The 17,936-nt window shown below is 52.5% G+C and overlaps 2 protein-coding genes across 2 annotated transcripts; one reads left to right on the plus strand and one right to left on the minus strand.

Annotated features, from left to right (window-relative positions):
- The first annotated feature begins 231 nt into the window (after positions 1-231).
- On the plus strand, positions 232-13,689 carry tnfrsfa (tumor necrosis factor receptor superfamily, member a). Its single transcript, XM_029169131.3, has 10 exons — positions 232-682; positions 7,273-7,429; positions 8,190-8,321; positions 10,423-10,534; positions 10,622-10,755; positions 10,846-10,944; positions 11,021-11,067; positions 11,147-11,425; positions 11,509-11,545; positions 11,879-13,689. Exons 1-10 carry the CDS (start codon positions 650-652, stop codon positions 12,178-12,180), a joined length of 1,332 nt encoding a protein of 443 aa, XP_029024964.1. The 5' UTR covers positions 232-649; the 3' UTR covers positions 12,181-13,689.
- Positions 13,690-13,827: 138 nt separating this feature from the next.
- On the minus strand, positions 13,828-16,658 carry LOC114867399 (uncharacterized). The gene is made up of 3 exons (XM_029170033.3): positions 16,478-16,658; positions 14,709-16,232; positions 13,828-14,438 (listed from the first exon to the last, which is right to left on the minus strand). Exons 1-3 carry the CDS (start codon positions 16,622-16,624, stop codon positions 14,127-14,129), a joined length of 1,983 nt encoding a protein of 660 aa, XP_029025866.2. The 5' UTR covers positions 16,625-16,658; the 3' UTR covers positions 13,828-14,126.
- Between the last annotated feature and the right edge of the window lie 1,278 nt (positions 16,659-17,936).

Genomic DNA, 17,936 nt, shown 5'->3' on the forward strand with positions numbered 1-17,936 from the left:
CTCAAAGTTAAGCTGCTGTAGATGTAGATCCGTTGATATTTGGGGTTTTACTTCTTTTTCTTCCTTATTTTTCAATATGAAAATATTCAGTGTTCAAATTGAATTATTTTTACTTAGTAACAGATGGTTATAGACAACAGACATGTGGGCAGAAAGTAAGTTGTAGTGGATTAAAAGTAGTTAAACTGCTACAAGAACTTTGCTTTTGTTTAATATTTAACTATGCAAAACAGTTGGAAGTAAACGGTTCGGTCTTTAGCAAAGCCAAGAGTTTATGAAGCCTGGAAAACTTAAATACATGAACTAGTAACTACCTCGCAGTTGTGCTAATATACAGTACAGAGGCTTATTGTTACGCATCTGCTTGACGCGCTGTGATTGGCTGGACTGTGACGTCACGCGCAACTGCGGGGCCAAAAAAAATCTGTTGAGAGCGACGGAGAGTGTGTTTGTCTCTAGTCCCAGAAAAAACGCTGTGAAGTTTTCCCAGTGACAAACAGCGAACCCACGAACGACTCCGGATGACAGATCGCTCCGACGCCTCTTTCCCTCTCTGCTCCAAGCGTGACTCCTCACCGACGTAAGGCTCGTGGGGTTTTCACGCCGAAACCAACTGTGCGGGATCACGTCTCACCTCGAAGTTCCCAAGATGAACTTCGATCCGGTGGTCGGAAAACTTTATGTAAGTAAATAATATCGCGCTGTACGTGTATTTGGTTGAGCATTTGCGGTGGTCGCCGGTTGTTGACGCCGAATTAATGGTTAGAATACGCGCGTAACCTTGAAGAGCTGGTGCACGCGCTCTCGGGGCGACAACGGGAAAGTGGTGGGTCAAACTCCCGCAGAGGGTACAAAGTGGCGTCTAAAGCTTATTTGTAGCTAGTTTCCCGGTCGTCTCGCCGAGTTGGGCCCTGGAGCCGACCGGTCCAGGTGCGGTTCGCCGGTGGGACGGGAACGGGGGCGGCGAAAAATCACGGCCGGGGCCCGTGGACTCGCGTGCGGGGATGAAACAAGCCGACGATTGTCCGCGAGCGCGTCCGCAGGAAGCGAGCGCAGCTGTTTGCTGTTTGTTGTCGATTCGAGTGTTTATTTGCGCGGAGGACGTTTTCTAACGCGAGCCGTACTGGCTCCGCTCGCTACAGTGCATGTGCTGTATCATTTACGCCCCCCCTCGTCCCCCCAGCGTTACAGCCACCATCTGTGTTGGACATCATGCTCATATTGTTCAGCCGCGCAGCGTTTGAGGGCTGCGGGTTTGTCGCAGCGGATGCAGCCGCTGGCCCCGTTCGGGCCTGTTTTAATGAGCGTGCCCCGCGGTGGACTTCACGTTCGCCCCGCCACACTTTAAATCACGCGTGGGAAGCGCTGGTTCGGCTGCGCGTCCGGCTGCAGTCGTTCTGACCCTCAAACGGCCAAGGAAAAAAAAGGCAGCTTTTCCATCGGAGCCGATTCCACTTTCACAGAGGCGTCTTTTCATTCCTCTGCTGTTGTTTTTTCCAGCTGTGCGGCGCCAAAGCCCGACACCATGAGCACTGTACGCCGCTGTCAGGCCTTCAAGTGGAGTCATTTATTGAAGTCCTGTGGACTTTCGCACTGATTGTGTGCCTTCGGTTTACAAGTTCACGGGCCCCGCGTGAGCTCGGAGCAAAATGAAGCGCTTTCCTGACGCTGGCGCGAGCGGGGCTCGGCTCTCCTGCGGTCCGTGAAGGCAGCGGGGCTACCTCATTAAACTGCAGCACGGTGGCATTTGGGCACAGACGCCTCAGTGGCTCCGCTCACTGTAAATGCAGCTGTTAAAGTAGATGCAACATCTGCCGGCGCGTTTGATGCTGCTCTCGGAACGCGCCGCACTCGCTACTGGAACCGCGTCGTCTCCCTGTTTATCTCTCTAGTAAAGTGCAGTACAGTGGAGGCCTCGCCAATAGGCCCTGTTGCTAAGGGACTATGAGGAAACTTAACCCCCCCCACCCCCCTCTAATCCCCCACACCCCTTCAAATTGCCCGAGCGTACGTGCCTGGTTTGTCCAGTAAACTTCCTGCCCAGAGTACACAGATAGGCTGATATTAGTGGCATCAGTTTACTTCTTATTATTGTCCTGCCCCTGCGAATGTACACTAGATCGCTATCTGTGCCATTTGGCCGTTTGTTTGTCTGGGTGTTGGTTCGCGCAGGAAATGGCCCGCTCCGTCTCTGCGGACGGAGCACACGAGGGCCGGGGCCGAGGTCCCCGGGACGAACCGCGGTCAGCGAACGCCCCCCCCCGGTGCTGCGTTCACGGCCTATGACGCAACGCGGTGCAACCACCTCGCTTTCAGATACCAGGTGCTTTTATTGTCTTAGCCACTCATAGTTTCCAGTGGGGGTTGTTGTGGAGAGTCGTTTTTGTTGCTGGCAGAGGATCTTTTTTTTTTTTTTTTTTTTCTTTTATGAAAACAACCTGTCGCTTTTGTTCACATGAATCACCCTGGAATAATCAAAGCCCCGTGAGTCACGGAGGGAGTGCTACCTGTTCAGGTGGCGCCCTGCCCTCTGATGCATACCAGCAGACACGAGTCAGCGCTCACATGAGGAGAGCGGGGATAATTACCAGCGTCAACGCCACCAGATAAATAGATTAACACAGAGTTCACACCGCACACACTCCACAGCAGTTCAAAGGCCTCTTTGAAGGAGACGCTTTGCCTCACGAGTCAGAGCTTTGCTGTCCTAATAAACGCTGGTGGCTTCTACCTGTGGCACTGTTGTTTTAGATGAGGGAGCACTTCATTATTTACAAAGCCTAAATTGAACTAAAGGATAAAATGCAGTCGGCAGTTTTATTGTTTGCGTAAGATTCTTCCAAACTCTGAGCACTTTCTCACACGCTCTCTGTGGTGCTATGACTCTATTGGCAGTTCTGAACTTGGACTGTGAGAAGTTGTGGTGATTTCTTTTTTCTCCTGATCAAGTCCCGGTTCCCGAGCCGAAATGCCAAACATTCCCAAGCCCCAGCTCCAAATCCAGCGCATCGCCTGCTTTTATTTGTTTGCGGAGAATGCGACTCATTATCTCTCAGATCTTTCAGAGCAAGTCGACGGCCGATGTCTCGCGACCTTCTATTTTTTTTCAACTTTTCAACCTGCGTTTTGGACGCGAAAGCGAATGGAACACATCCGCCTGGAGCGGGAGGCACCTCGAGGTGACGCCACCTGGACCAAGTGGCGGAAGGTCCTCCTCAGGGCTGCAAAAGGCCCACTTCCTGCATGAATGAACAGATTATAACACGAGTGCAGAGGCTCAGGACAAACCCCACCTTTGTCTGGAGGACTGACTTGTGTTTACAGAGACGTAAATCCCATGTAAATTCCAGCTATTGATGGTCACTTAAGTCCCCGTTGACCTGCTGCAACAGTCACATATTCTACATTTTTTGCGGCGGCGTGTTTATAGAGGAGCTCTGAGCTGCCAGCGCTTCGCCGAGCGAAAGCCTTCCTTTCACACAAAGAGCAGCTTTAATGGAGCTAATGTGACTGTCTCCAGAGCGAGGTGATGGATTCCTGCGCATACTTGACTCTATTAGTCATCCCTCCTTTTCATTCTCTCCCCGCTGGAGCTCCCGGCTTCGCCGTCAAGGCCCCTAATCAGGATTTGCGAGAGGCTGAAGGTCATTAACCCTCCCGCACGGAGCCCAAATCGCACACTTGGACCCGCGGCGGGGGTTCGCGGCCGCTCTCCCTGTTTGTCGGTGACCAGCTGACGTGCTCGCGAGCTAACGACCGCGGGGAAAAAGAAGGCGTCCCCGCTGCACCTGCTCGTAAGTCTGCGGCCTTTTGACCTTTCTGCGGGCCCCTCTCTCACAGTCGCACTAACAATAAGCCTATTTTCATGTGGTCTGCGCCGGCGTCAGCGCCACTCATTTCACCAACTTGTGGCTGACAGAGCGGCTGCCAGGAAATTCATCAGCGCTGTCGTCATTACAGATTGGTTCAGTTCCCCCTTTCTCTCTCTCTCTCGCCCGCCCGCCCGCCCTCTTTAAAGGTGAATGTCACCTAACCTGCTTGTGTGTCGTCTGAGGAGCCCGAGGGAACTTAAGAATTTGTCTTCTGGAGCTGCAGCTTCCCCGAGTTATAAATACCCGGCCTGGCGGATATGTTGTGGGCCCAATCGGGCGCTGGGCCTGCTCCGAGGCAGTTTGGAGCTGAACCCTGCATGAAGCCTCTGTATTGTCTGGCGCTTCCTGTGCTCCCTGGGAGGAGGGGGCCGCCGCTTTTCACACGCTCCCACTCGCACATCGCATGTGCGCCTGTGTTCTCCCATTGTGCGCGCGGGGAATCTTCAGACTGGGCTGCGACTGTGCGGCCTTCGCGCCAGTCGTCTCCACCGGATCCGCCGGCTTCGAGCTCGGCCCAGCTTCTTTTTTATTTATTTATGCGCGGGCTCTGTGTCTTGTCTTCGTCGTCTAACGCGGCGTCAGCGCAGTTTATCACTCAAGGAAACTCATGCATGGCTCCACCTGCCACTAGGGAATGCTGGGATTTATCAGTCAAGGTCAGCTTGTGGGGAGGTGAACTGTACAACGCTGCAGTGGGATCCAGACTTTAATTCTGATGTCAGCTAGCTACATTAGATTTGTTGGTTAAATTCACATTATTGAGGCTGTTTGTCTTTTTAATATGACGACATAGAGGACACTGTTGTCTTGTGTTTCCATTAGACTACTACAGCCTGTTTAAATGGCTGGAGGAGACAGCAAAGCTGCAGCAAAGACAGAGCTGATGGCACCTCTCTGCCTCCATACTTGGGTTAACTGGTGCCATGTAGTCGAGTTAACTGGTGCCCCGACTCGCCCAGTAAACGCTGGGTTTGAATGGACACAGTCTGCAGACGCTGACCTCAGCCATGGTCACTGTGTGCTTCAGGTGTGTTTTGCTATTGGTTTCTGGCCCCGTTTGCTATACACGCGATCAGCCTGGGTTCCTCTCATCCCTGCAGCTTTTGGCCAGATACGACCCCATGAACTGATTAAAGCGCTGCTACATCGACAAATGGCCGTGCAGCTGAGGTTAAATCAGTTTGATTGCATAAACTACTGGCCCTTTTTGAGCATGAACAAGCCGCAGATGCCTCAGAACGTCCTGCTTGTTAGTGAAATAAACCAAAAGGCCCTTTCAGGTCTACTCCGACATTCCCAGGACTAAACTCACGCCTGGGCATAATTCAGTCCGAACTCTTCCTCCTGTCACCGCGTTCTCCCATCGCGTGGATGTGAAATATCGCCACCGTCGCGCCCGTCGATGAAAGATAAGGGCGGGATAATGGGAAAATCATGATGAGGAGCCGAGCGCTTCTCCGGATACAGGAGTGTAATGAGATGCATGGTGCTGTTCCTTATCGCTTGTCTATGACTGAAATTATCTGTCCAATATGAAATGAAGAATCTCCCCTGGTTCTTCTCTGCGCGCGCGTTCCTGCCCATTTATTTATAATGGAGCTCACTGTAATTCCCTCAGGCTTATGGAATGATCACAGCCCTCTAAATGGCCCATTGATAACCTGGGTCAACTGAAAGGATGTCCTGTCATTTAGTCACAAATACATTCTCAGTGTACATGGCATGAGCAGTGTGTGTGTGTGCCAGGCCAATTTGGAGGAACGCGGGTGTTTTCTAGAGGAAGTGGAGGGAAGCTGCTGTCGGATAAACAGGGGGCCCCTCATTATTTGATTGTAGCTCTTATTAGTTTAACTTGGGTCCACGCAGTCGAAAGCGCGACAAGAGGAGGCCGTTGTGCCGACTAATGGCGGGGCAGCGCCGGCTCATTGTACAGCGGATAGAGCTGTGAAGTGGACCGGGCCGCCTCCGCCGAGGCCTGGACGCCTTCCAGCGGCTGTGGGTTTGGAGGTCACGGCGGAGGTAGGAGCCCGCCGCACTGTGGTCCGTCTGCACGTGGAGCGACGCGCCGTCAGCGCCGCTTGTGTGCACGAAATGCCACAAAGTACAAGTCTGAGTCGTTCGCGATCCTTGCGGCGGCGCGCGGAGAACCGTGACCCCTGGAACAGTCTTCCGTCTGTCTACAGCGTCGGGACACTCTGCTTGGAGCTTCATTTTCTCACACAGCCACGTGCTTGAGCTCGACTCAGTCATTGAATCGTTAGTAGATGATGAAGAGATCACGCTGGTCGTCTGAGCAGCGTGAAATAGCAGGTTCGATGGCGTCTGCACCTGGACATGTTGTTGAATAACAGGCCCCGAAACGGACAAAGCCTGGAAGTGATGTCATGCCGGTGTCTTTGGATCCTCTCTGTCAGGGAGGCAGATGTGCCCCCTCCCCTCCCGTGCCGTGCAGGTCCCCCCTCCCCTCCCCAGAATGTTTGGGTAGATCTAAATGGTGTGATTGTGACTGCGCCGTCGGCTGTCTGCCCCCTCCACATCTGCCTCTCAGCATCTTTGGAAAGTCTGACGCAGGCGGGCGAGCGAGCGAGAGGGAGAGGAAGAAGGAAAAGTTCTCTCGAACAACAAGGCATGGCCGTCCTCCAGCGAGCCTCTTTAAAGCAGCTATTCCCTCCAGAGCGTCCCATCCTCGAGCCGCTGTCTACGGTTTCCCCACTCTGAATGCACCGTCCTCCCTCTCAACCCGGCCTTTTTCCCACCCCGACCCGCTCCATTCTCTGCTGCTCTACAGGTGGGGGGGTGAGAGACAAAACCCTCCGAGCCCGGGCCTCTCCCTTACCCGGGGAGGTGTCCCGTTGCGTTTGAGGCGCTCGGCGGCGGTGTCGCATGTCGCGCCATTCAAAGAGCCAGGGCTTTAAGAATGTGGGTCATTTGAAGTAGACGCACTAAGGAGCGTGTTGTTCGCCGGTGAATGGGGCCGTCTCACGTTGACGCGGTAAAAAGCGTGTGAATAAACACCAGCGCCCGGGGGCTGCGCTAAAGTGTTCGGCTGTATTCTCCTCCGCGCCCCCACCCACACAGGCCTGTCATTATCCCCGCGCATGAATGGGCTCTGGACGCGCATTCGATACCCGGATGCCTTACCGAACCCTCTCTGGAGTCCCAGAGCCAGGTCGCCCGGTCCCCCGGTCGCCCGGTAATCAGGTTTGGCCGCCCGTTGTGACACACAGGCGTGTTTTGCACGGTCAGATGGTTCAAATTAGGCTGTAGATTGCTCACACAAGGCTTCCTATGAAGATAGACTCTCCTGTTTACTGCCCTTCATTAAATTGCTTTGAGTGGCTGAGTCTCCTCCGCAGATGCGTGAGCTGATGTGTTTTTTTTCCTCTCTGTGATGATGCAGGTGCTGCTAGCGCTCTGCGGCGTGCTGCTGTGCCGTGCGGCAGATCCGTCAGGACACCGCGGCTTCGGCGGCGGCACCAGCAACCTGACCCTCAGAGCCTGCATGGAGAACGAGCAGTACCCCCACCAGCGCCTCTGCTGCCAGAACTGCGAGGCCGGTAAGCCAGCGGGCGCCTCCGCAACGCCGATCCGCGTCCACGGGGGGAGAACCGAGCGCCGCTTTTAGAGCAAGAAAACGAAAAATAGTCAACGGTGGAAAGCGCAACCTGCGCCGTGTCCTAAATGAGTTTAGCAAACGTTCCCTGCCTGGCCTGGAAAGAATGTGTGATGGCCAGGAGCAGAAAGGAAATGGCTCCGTCTCAGCACATCAGAGCAGAGCGAAGAAGAGGGAAGTGAAGGGCAAAGGTCCAGGAAATAAAAAAAAGGTTGTTTAGGTTCTGGGAAACCATCAACTTTCCATTTATTATGTTAGAAGTATGATAAGGCAGGAAAACCTGTTGTTTGGTGGGCTTTGGTCTGAGGAGGAGACCTTTTTATTAGCAAATAACCTCCAGATCTAAATTATTCATCTCACTTTACGCCCACTTACTGATAAGAAGCATCAGATTTTCGTGTCTTGTCAGTGTAAGCTTTGATTTGAGGGTTTTGCCCGAGTGAACAGAACGAGCGTGTCGCCCCGTGTGAATCCTACCAGCTGTGCGTTTTTATCTTATCGGCCAGCTCCGCTCTCCGCTCTCGTGTCCACGGCGTTCAGTACAATCAGTTCCCTTCTCTGGTATGTCCTCTCCCAACATCCTGCTTGGGCAGGAAATACATCACGGTATTGATGTAAACATTCACAGGGCCTTGGATAAACTGTATAAATAAGTGGACATTCATCATTGGAGTCGTCTGATTGTGTTGTTGTTCTGTTCTCAGGAACCTACGTGGCTCAGAACTGTAAAAGAGACCAAGATAAAGGCACCTGTCTTCCCTGCGACCCCGGACAGACCTACACGGAGCACTCCAACGGGATGAACCGCTGTCTGCCGTGCACCCACTGCCGCTCAGGTGAGCGGAGGCGACCGCGGGGGGCCGCTGCATTGTGAGGGGCCGCTCCCCCGGCACTGTAGCTCATGTGGTGGTTGACACCAGATAATGGCTGCAGTGAAATAACCCAACTGCCCTTTAATTCAGATGACATAAAAGTCGAGTCGTGTGTTATCCAGTTTGCTGAAGATATATTGTTTGGGGAAAGTCGATCCCTTTTCTTCTGTGAGCCGCCTTTCAGAGCCACTCATGAAAATGTGATCTTGTGATGTTCCACAGACGAACAGGGCGTGTCCGCGCTGCTTTTGTGTCAGTCTTACCTGGGCGACCTGGGTGTGGCCGTGTCCCATTGTCTCCCGCACTGGGGCGTCTTTGTGTCCGGTGAAAGGCTGCTGCCGCACAGGAGAGACTAATGTTACATAGCGTGCGCTTTGTGCGCGCCCGTGGTGGTTCTGGGCTGCAGCTTTGTGCGTTTGTGGCTCCGGCGTCGCTTCTTTAAGCTTCGCGGCCCCGTGAACAGCCCTCCCTGCGCATTCGTGTCAATGGGAATCGTATGAAGTAGCATAAGCAAGAAATGACAGCGTAGCAGCTCCCGACTCGCCGCTGCCGAGTGTTTTCTCTGCCTGGGTCACCCTGTTATTTTCTGTGCTCCGGTCCCGATCGGAGGCGGAGGCTTAACTATGTCTGTAAACGGAGGCGCTGCACGCTACGTCACCTGAGTCACGACCCGCGTCCAACCAGGCGCAGTATCGCCGAGCTCAGCGTGAAGGACGCTCGGCTGGAAGCCTGATTAAACTAACAAACGCTTATTTTGCTCACCTTTTTTCTCATTTTGAGTGTTTATGCCGGGTCGACAGTAAATAAAATCGTTTCCACAATAAATGGCATTGGAAACTTGTAATAAAAGTTTAATTAGATGCTGCAGTAATAACCGTGAAGGGAAATACAGATTGGAGTTAGACCCTTACGTTTTCATTGTGATAGAGTCAAACTAATAATTCCTTAATGTCATAACGGGAGCAGAAATCCATAACGGGCCGCGGCGCTTCCAGGCCTTGGACCCGTCTCTGCCCCACGGCGGGAGGCTGGAATGCCCCCCAGGAACATGAGACCCGCGCGGGACAGCTGAGCGACGGCGCCGTCCGCGTCCTCCCCAGTTTAAAGCCACGCAGGACGGCTCTCGCTGTTCTATCCAGAAATTCCTCCACACCAACAAGTAGCAGATGTTGAGCGTTCAGTGAACTAGTGTAGTCTCCTGTTGAGTGCGTGGTGTAACTGCGCTCGGCCTGTTAATGTACAGCATTAGTGATAGTTGAGCGGTTGCTTCTAGCGCCTTAAGTAGCTCCAGCCGTTGGTTTATGGTTGCTCATAATCAAGACAGAGTTAAGTCTGGAAGCATGGAGCGAACTGGAACACTCCCTCACGGGTAAACCCATAAAATATGCAGAGATAAAGGCTGAATTCATGAGCGCAACAGGCTCGCACACGAACTCCCAACAAAGGTGACATAAACAGTCACGCTCAGGTGACTAATTGTGGACTTTGGCAGCCGTAGGAGCAGATGGCGCAACGAGGCCCCTCAGTCCAGGGATGAGTCAGAACAACATCACAAGAACATCCATGAGTGTTTGTGGCTCTGGAAAGGCCTGAGCGCCGTGCAGCTGGAAGCAGCCCAACGCAGGGAAACGAAGCGAGCGTGTGACTTGCGCGGATCGTCCCGCGGAGGAGGTCCGCCGTTAATTGTGATCGAACCCGGTCCGTCCTTTTCCATTTGAGCTTAATAAACGGAGGCCGCCACATTCTCCCTCGTTATCCTGCAGAAACAAGGCAGCGCGAGTCTTAAAGCGAGGCGGGGTGTGATCCCCCTTTCATCTGACTGAGCGTCTGCACCAAATATTACGGCGTAATTGCTAATTATCCGAGACCTCCGCCAGCTTCTCTCTCGTTAAACACGCGCCGATGGTTCGGTCTGCGCGTTAAACTCCGCGCTCCGCTAAATTAGATCAAGTTGCGGACTTCTAACAGGTTACACACCGAGTTAAGCAGCAATTTGCACCGGGCTGATCGTTACTGCACATGTGGGCAGAAACCCAGACTCAGGCAGCGTTGCTTTCTCGTCCAGATGAGATGGAGACGGCGAAGTGCACCACCACCACAGACACCAGGTGCCAGTGCAGGCCGGGGACCTTCTGCGTCCCGGACCAGGCCTGCGAGGTCTGCAAGCGCTGCGCCAGGTGAGTGGGCGGGACCCGCGTCTGTCCGGCCGCTCCTCGAGGTTCACGCATCGAAGCTGGACATTTGCCCCTTTTTGTTCCCTGCAGATGCAAAGCGTGGGAGGTGGAGGTGAAGCCATGCACCCCCTTTTCCAACACGGTGTGTCGCCCACAAAACCCGTCCCCCACCAAGAGCTCGTCCACGCCGCCTCCGCCGACCCCGTCGGCTCCCGCAGACATTGGTGAGTGGGTTTCAAGCAAATCCTCCTGCTCAGACGTTGGTTTTAGACTTTATTCAGCGCCTTGACTCCTTTTTACTGCTGTTTTTCCAGTCACTCCTATATGCATTTTCCTGGCCATCGTCCTCATCCTCATCCTCTGCCCGGTTGTGTGGTGGTTCATAATAAAGCAGCAGCCGTGTGAAGTGCCATGTAAGTGTGTGCTGAACCTTATCATGCCGTTTGCGCTTGTGAAGTGTTTCCTAATGAGCTTTTCCTGCCGTAACAGGTTTAAAAAGCCGCTGCGACTCCAGTGAGATAGTGAAGATTCCTATTGTGAGTTACAGCCACTGCTTTTGTAAGACTCCGTCGCACGCAGACGACGGTGTGCTGATCCCATTGCGCTTGTCACCAGGACGAGAGCGGCGCCACGGCGGAGGAGAGGCAGAACGACCAGAACGCGGGGCTGGAGGGGGAGGAGGCGCGGCCCGAGTCCAGGCCGCTGCTGCAGGAGACCCAGCCGGGCACGACCAAGGCCCCTCACCTGGAGGACGAGGACCGAGGCCTGGGCGACAGTCTGCCCAACACCACCAGCTCGTCTCAGACCAGCCTGTCGGCGCTGCCCACGGCGGCCTCCTCCGGAAACACGCCCCACCACAGCCCCGGCGGCTTCAGGCCGCCGCCCGGAGACGTGGTGAGCGACCGGCGCCCCAAAGCGCCCGCGGCAACAAGCGTCTGCTCGCTTTCTCTGTCTAACGCTTTGTTTGTGTTGTTAAGGACGATCCGCTGCGACGCCGATTGGTGCCACTGCTAGGTAAGATCTCTGGCCCCGAGTCTTTCGTTATTTATGTCATGGGACCGAAAAGGCCTCGTTGATCACAGTTCACCTCAGTCCACAGCGGAGTCAACCAGTGTCTCCTCCTCCACATTGCACATTAGCGGCTAGACAGATTATTAATCTTATGACAGTCAGGCCATTTTGAAGCCTTCAGGGCTTTGGAATGTGCCGCCTTTTTCATTGTTATTCTTCTCATGCTCAATTGGTTTGGTGCTTTATTAAAGCTTTGTGTCTGTGTTGCATCATTTATTCAGTCCGTCATTTAAATGCCTTTATTTACTATATTAATCTTTCATTTTCTTTTTCAAGGGTCTGAAAAGTCTCTGAAGAAGAGCTTTGATCTGTTCGACGAGTACCTGGACGTGCGGATCCACAACAAGTTCTTCAGAATGATCGGCGTCAGCGACAACCACATCCGCATCGCGGAGAGCGGCGCCGCCGGCGACAAGGTGTACGAGCTGCTGAAGAACTGGATGCAGCGGCAGGGGCTCAAGGCGGACATCAACGACCTGCTGGACGCCCTGCTGAGCCTGGACCAGCGCCGGTCGGCCGAGAGCATCGCCTCGGCGGCGCTGCAGCGGAGCTACTACAAGCACGCGGACTCGCCCTGAGGCCCCGCCCACCGCCCGCGCTCAAGCACTTCACGAGACGGAGGCCGAGCCCTCGCGCCTCCAAAAAGCCAGTAGATTTTAAAAGACAAACGGACAAAAGGGGGGGGGCGAAGGCCGAGCCGCGTCGGCCGGAGCTCCTCGGATTTTTGACTCGTTGCCAAACGCCGACGTGCAAAATGAAGAGAAAAACCTCAACAACAAAAAAAAAAGGTTTCGTTGTCAATTTCGGCCACCTGAGACGAAGGCGTCGACGTCCACAGGCGGAAACAGCCGCAGGTTTCAGGCCCTGCTGAAGCCTGAAAGCTAAGAAGTCCCCACCCAGATCAGCGAACACTACCTGGGGAAAAAGCTATACACTGGTTTGTAGGAGTGACCGTAGCTACGTCACTGACGCTGTGCCTCCTCCACGCACTGACCTCTGGCACATGTAGGACCCAAAACTACAGTCAATATTTGGTGGTTTCGTAGATCCAGACTCTTCTGAAACCGTCATTTCAGGCCACGCGCCGTCTCCTGCCTGACGGGAAGCGTCGTCCTTTTGATGTGCAGCCCTACTAATCGTAGACTTTACCTCGATGATCTCAGTTTGACTTGGATCCCGTCGTGTCCGGCCGTCGGAGCGACTCGGATCGAGTGGAAGTAGAAACGCTTGTTGCTCTGTCTTTATATGTTCAGTGTTACTTTCACGCACGCGACACTGCAGAAGGAATTTCACGAGTTGGTTCTGTTACAGCTGTTAAGTTTTCCGCAACGTCACCTTTTTAGGAGAAAGTTCAAAGGTCATTTTATTTATTGACGTATTTATTTTGAATAATTATCTTCCAATATTTATACCACTGCCCAAATCCGCTCCGTTTTGAGGTCGAGATGTTTCGCTACAGGCCCCAAAAAAAGATGAAAATGACTGAGATCCCCTTTTATTTTTAAGATGTGAAAGGAAACTCTGCAACATTTCAGTCCACACACGCCGTTTCCTCCTAAACCACATGCAGCAGGTAGAGGAGAGGGTGAGGCGAGCCTTGGGATGAGGTGCAGGTACGGATCGGTCTGAAGGAAACGAGCCGCGGTTCGTTCTCGCGTGCGTGCAGACGTCTAGAAAAACCATAGAAGCCATGTGTATTTGTAAAAGTTTGCCCGTGTTTCTGCAATTTCTTATGTACAAAGTGAAGAGTTAGAGTTTTATATTATTGAGTGATGCTACAGTGCCGGCACTGCCATCTATTGACAGACAATGAAAACAGCCTGCATCAATTTCTAGGGACCCTCCACGTCGCCTCCTCGCTGAACATTATTTTCTCGGGAGCTGCTGTTTCCTCCTGGCCTCTTCCACAGTAGCTTAGCAGTGAATAGGTTTTAGTTGCTCGTTCTCCGTTCTGAGCAGTTCAGCGGTGCCGTTAAGCCGTTTCGCCCCCTTGGTTATTGTTTGCTCGTCATGGGTTTCAGATATAAATTATGCAAAGACAAGCCAGCTGTTTCTGTGTCAGTTTCGAATAAATGTTTTGTACAGTTGCCCCGTGTTCGCATTGTTTGTTGCGGCTTCGACCGACTGCAACCCCTCAGCTCGTTCAGGTAAACACAAAAGCAGCAGTGAAGCACAGAGGACTTACAACATGGCTCCACACACGGAAATGTATTAAAATGTAGCAATAATTTTAATTGGTTAATAAAAATGAGTAAAGATGGATCAAATAAAATAGCAAGAAAGTAAGTTAGATTAAAAGTGTAGATGATTTACCAGTGATGATGAACAATAAAGTGAGGAATAATCTGATCAATATTATAAATTATGCAGAACTAGACAGTTATGTGTACGTATTGTTATTATTTGACCTGACAGCTCTCTCACACAGCAGCGTTAGAAACGCTGCTGGTCATAACGCTGCTCCCAGCATTGGTTTTAATGTGGCGACAGGTGAGTCATGAACGTGGTCCTCGTCGGTTTTCCATCATCTTCCTGATGGTTTGTTCTCGGAGACGAGGCGCTGGACGTAACTGAGGAGGTTTCCTGGGGCGCCCCGCTGTCCGGCGCTGCTCCGCCTTCCAGGACGGGGGTAGAAATGGCTTTGGACGCGCCTCAGTCGGCCGTCGGAGTAATGGACGCGCTCCTGCTCGGCCCCTGAGGGCCGGGGGCCCTCGGGGGCCCCCGTGGACGGCCTCCCTCGCTGCCCTGCGGTCGCTGCCCTGAGCCTCTCCTCGCAGTGTTTCCACCCGGCTGCCGTGCGGTGGATCAGACCCCTGCACGCCGGCTCATCCGAGGCCTGAGCGCTCACAAACAAAAGGCAGACGGGGCTGGTTTTAGCGCGGGGTGAATGAGTTCAAGCAGAATACTTCAGTGAACAGATCCTGTGTATGAATAATTGATTGTATTCTGACCTGATCTTTTTAGATTTGGACTTATAATAGGTGACACTGGAAAGAAGCGTGTGAGCATGTGTGTATTTTCATACATGCACACACACACACACACTGTGATTTACTGTATTAGGAAAGCCAGCGTTAGCGTTCACGTCTGCCGCAGCTTCACTCACCGCAGCTCGTCCGTGGCCCGGTTCTGAGGGCTTGGAACATTTTAATGAGTTCCCTCCTGGATCGTCTTCTCTTCTGCCATTTCCGGGCCTGTTTGTCGGCTGCGCTGCGTCTGCGTCCTCCGCTGCGCTTCTGTGCAGCTTCATTAAATGCTCCAGGACGTCTTCTCTCATCCTGAGGCCGGCCAGAGACTTTCCGGCCGTGGACGCGGCCGTCCTCGTTTTGCATTTGACACATCTGGGCTCCGCGTCGGTCCCGGGCTCTGGACTCGGTGTGCTGGTGGAGGTCTCCTCTGTTCCTGGCGGTCCCTCAGCTTTCCATTTGCTGCTTTGATTGAAGGCGTCCGTACGTGACGTGGGCTCTTTTCTGTCCATGTTTAGTGCAGCTGCCTGATCTCCTTTCACCGTTTGTGGTTTGAACAGTTTGACTAAGGGAGGCGCAGGTATTACAGATTCTTTTTCCTCCTTAATGTGATTTATCCTTATATTTCCATGTGCTGCACTGTTTGCCTCTGTGTTCTCAGTTGTTGTTTTGACGTCTTCCACTGTTTGAGTGGAACTTTTGTCTGATTTTATATCTGTAACCCGAGTATTTTCAATCACATTCATTTCTAATAAAATGTATTTTATTTCTTGGAAACGCACCACGGGTCGGCGTCCGCTCGGCTCCTTTGCTGCCTCCCTTCCTGTATCTGTGCTCGGTGTGAGTGCTCCTGCAGATGCTGGATCTGTTTGTGTTTCCATCTGTGTGTCTGGAAGGAATACACTGATGAGGCCGTCTGCTCCTTCCTCAGCAAGGTCTAGTTTTAGGACGTTTGCTGGTGTTTTCTCACTTCCATGTTTGATTGTATTTTGACGCAAGCCCAGTTTTTCACTTTCTCCCTCTGGGGGTCGAAGTTCTGCCCGTTGAGTGATTTTCTTATTGAATCCTTTATTATTATCCCAAGCAGGCCTCAGGTTATAAAGCTGCCTCGCTGTGGCTTCCTTCTTCTGTCTGGATACTAAGCTCTGCCTATTTCCATAAAATCCATCATCATCATCATCATCATTATCAACTCTGGATGCAGATTTTACAGAAAGTTGTTCCCGAGGACTTCTTTGCAAACTCGGCTCATCGTCCAAGTTCAAATGTTCATTCATTTGACCCGCAGCATTTCTCTGCGTCTCGAATTCTGATGAATCTGATGTTTTCATGGAAGAGCTGCCAGAGTTTGGAGCAGAAGCTGCAAACGCCCGTTGATCGACTGCAGCTGCTGTAGGATGTTGTCCGTCATCCTGCTTGAAAAACAGTACAGTGACGTCCGTCGCTTGCTGTCCGTCGTCTTTTTGTCCCGTTTGAGGCCCTGCTATTTGTCGGCTGCATATTTTCTTCGTGGCCTTTGCTGATTTCGCTTCACCCTCTTTGAGGCACTTTTTAACTTCATTCACAGTCGATGTGTCTCCACTAATACAGCAGGAGCCTGAGAGAGTATTGGAGGCCAGGAATTCTGGAAACCGCTTTCCCTCTTTAAGAGGAAGGAAAACAATCTGGAAGGAAAACAGACGAGCATAAAATCAGACTATCAGACAAATGCACCAGTCCTGGGAATTTATCCAGCGTGAAATACAACATTGATGAAACTATGAAACTATTGGATGCACACGCTGGTGGCAGCAGCTGACGTTTCATCTGCACCAGCTTGTCTTGAGTGTAACATCTCAGTGTGTAATGCTGGCTGTTAGTGTTTAGGTCATGACTTTCATCCTAACCAAAGCAGACTGAAGTAACCTACCGTAGTAGGAGAACCACTGCAGTGGATTATTCCTGCTACAGCCCAGCGTGTTGAACAGTGTCCCTGATCCTGGCGCTGGACAAACAAGCAGTGCAGCATATGGGCCTGCAGTCCGCTGGGAGCCACGCGTCGTCTGCAGTAATCCATGAGCACGGCCTCGTCTCCAAGGGGCCTCAGGTCACAGACGAACAGGGACACCAGCAGCAGCAGCAGCAGCTCCATTGTTCTGATGCTGAGTCCTCGAAAGCGGCAGGAACCCGCGAGTGATGCTCTCATCTTTACTGCACCACTCCACTTTGAATGTATGCAAAGCAGGCAACAAAGAGGCTCCGCTCTGTGTCAGCGGGCGCCGTTATTGCAGTCCCAACTCTGTGACTCCTCAGAACGTGGTTATGCGTCCGCGCCATTCAGCGACGGGGGCGAAAGGCGGGAGCCGGTGATCGCGAGTAAAGACTCGCGACGAGCTTCCATCTCCTGCAGCAGCGCCGGAAGTGTTTGCATGCTATCAGATGGCCAGAAGAGCCTGCTCTGAGCCGGTCAGGGCATTGCTGTCAATGCGGCTCCATCGAAGCAGCAGGTAAGAATTCATTCCCTCTTATGCTGTTTTATAATCTATCGTGTCGATAAAGAGGGTTATTGTTGCATTACAGCCTTCGGCCATCACATCCCTCGTATTCAAAGAAAATGGGAAACAGCATCACCGCTTGCCACGTCACCAACTACGGCAAAAGGACCATCAGAGTATTCGTGACCAAGCAGCCTCTGGCCATCGATGACGTCCTCACCTCAGAGTCTAAAGGGGACGAGCACAGCTCCGTAGACAAGACCTTCAGCTTCAAGAGCGACGTCAACTGTGTGCGGATCCTTCCCTCCCTGGGGAAAGAAGTCCACTACGAGCCTCAGGACTTCATGAACGTCTTCGTGGAGGACGAGGAGCAGGAGGACGTTTGCTGCAAACACATCATGCACAACATGGTGATGAAAGCTCCGTTCGCTGTGCTGCTCTACGATGCCTAGAATGAAGCCTGTTATTAATCCTTAGTTTTGTCTCATCACTGTCTGGTTATAGAGGCTGAAACAATATGATTAAATGAACTGCAATCACTTCAATGAATAAACTCCTTTCTCCTTGACCAATGCCATCTGTCCTCTTTGTCTCCTTTTATTATTCACTACTGTAGGTGCATGTCTCTTCTTAAACACATAGTCCTACATGTCAGTGGGAGCAGACATGTGTCTCATAATAAACCCTGACTGCCTCCTCGTTCTATCTCAACTAAATCTGCCAACACAGGCTCTGTGTCAGACCTGTGGTTGTTATTGTTGTTACTGTTGTCTCCCGTGGGGCGTACGGATCTGCCGCCACAGCAGCAACACCTCTGAGCACGCTGTCTGTCGGCTCGGGCGTAAAACACGCGACACGGCTCCGTCCCTTCAGTCTCATCCTGCAGCGGTGCTG

Source organism: Betta splendens, chromosome 12 (assembly GCF_900634795.4).
Source record: "Betta splendens chromosome 12, fBetSpl5.4, whole genome shotgun sequence".
NCBI classification, from domain to species: domain Eukaryota; kingdom Metazoa; phylum Chordata; class Actinopteri; order Anabantiformes; family Osphronemidae; genus Betta; species Betta splendens.

Excerpts from the sequence above, each read along its gene's own strand:
- tnfrsfa (XM_029169131.3), top strand. The coding sequence starts at position 650 with ATGAACTTCGATCCGGTGGTCGGAAAACTTTAT. Across the intron at positions 10,535-10,621 it reads GTCTGCAAGCGCTGCGCCAG|ATGCAAAGCGTGGGAGGTGG; the intron begins GTGAGTGGGCGG and ends TGTTCCCTGCAG. Across the intron at positions 11,546-11,878 it reads CCGATTGGTGCCACTGCTAG|GGTCTGAAAAGTCTCTGAAG; the intron begins GTAAGATCTCTG and ends TTCTTTTTCAAG.
- LOC114867399 (XM_029170033.3), bottom strand. The coding sequence starts at position 16,624 with ATGGATTACTGCAGACGACGCGTGGCTCCCAGCGGACTGCAGGCCCAT. Across the intron at positions 16,233-16,477 it reads GCAGTGGTTCTCCTACTACG|ATTGTTTTCCTTCCTCTTAA; the intron begins GTAGGTTACTTC and ends TTTTCCTTCCAG. Across the intron at positions 14,439-14,708 it reads CGGGCCACGGACGAGCTGCG|GCCTCGGATGAGCCGGCGTG; the intron begins GTGAGTGAAGCT and ends GTGAGCGCTCAG.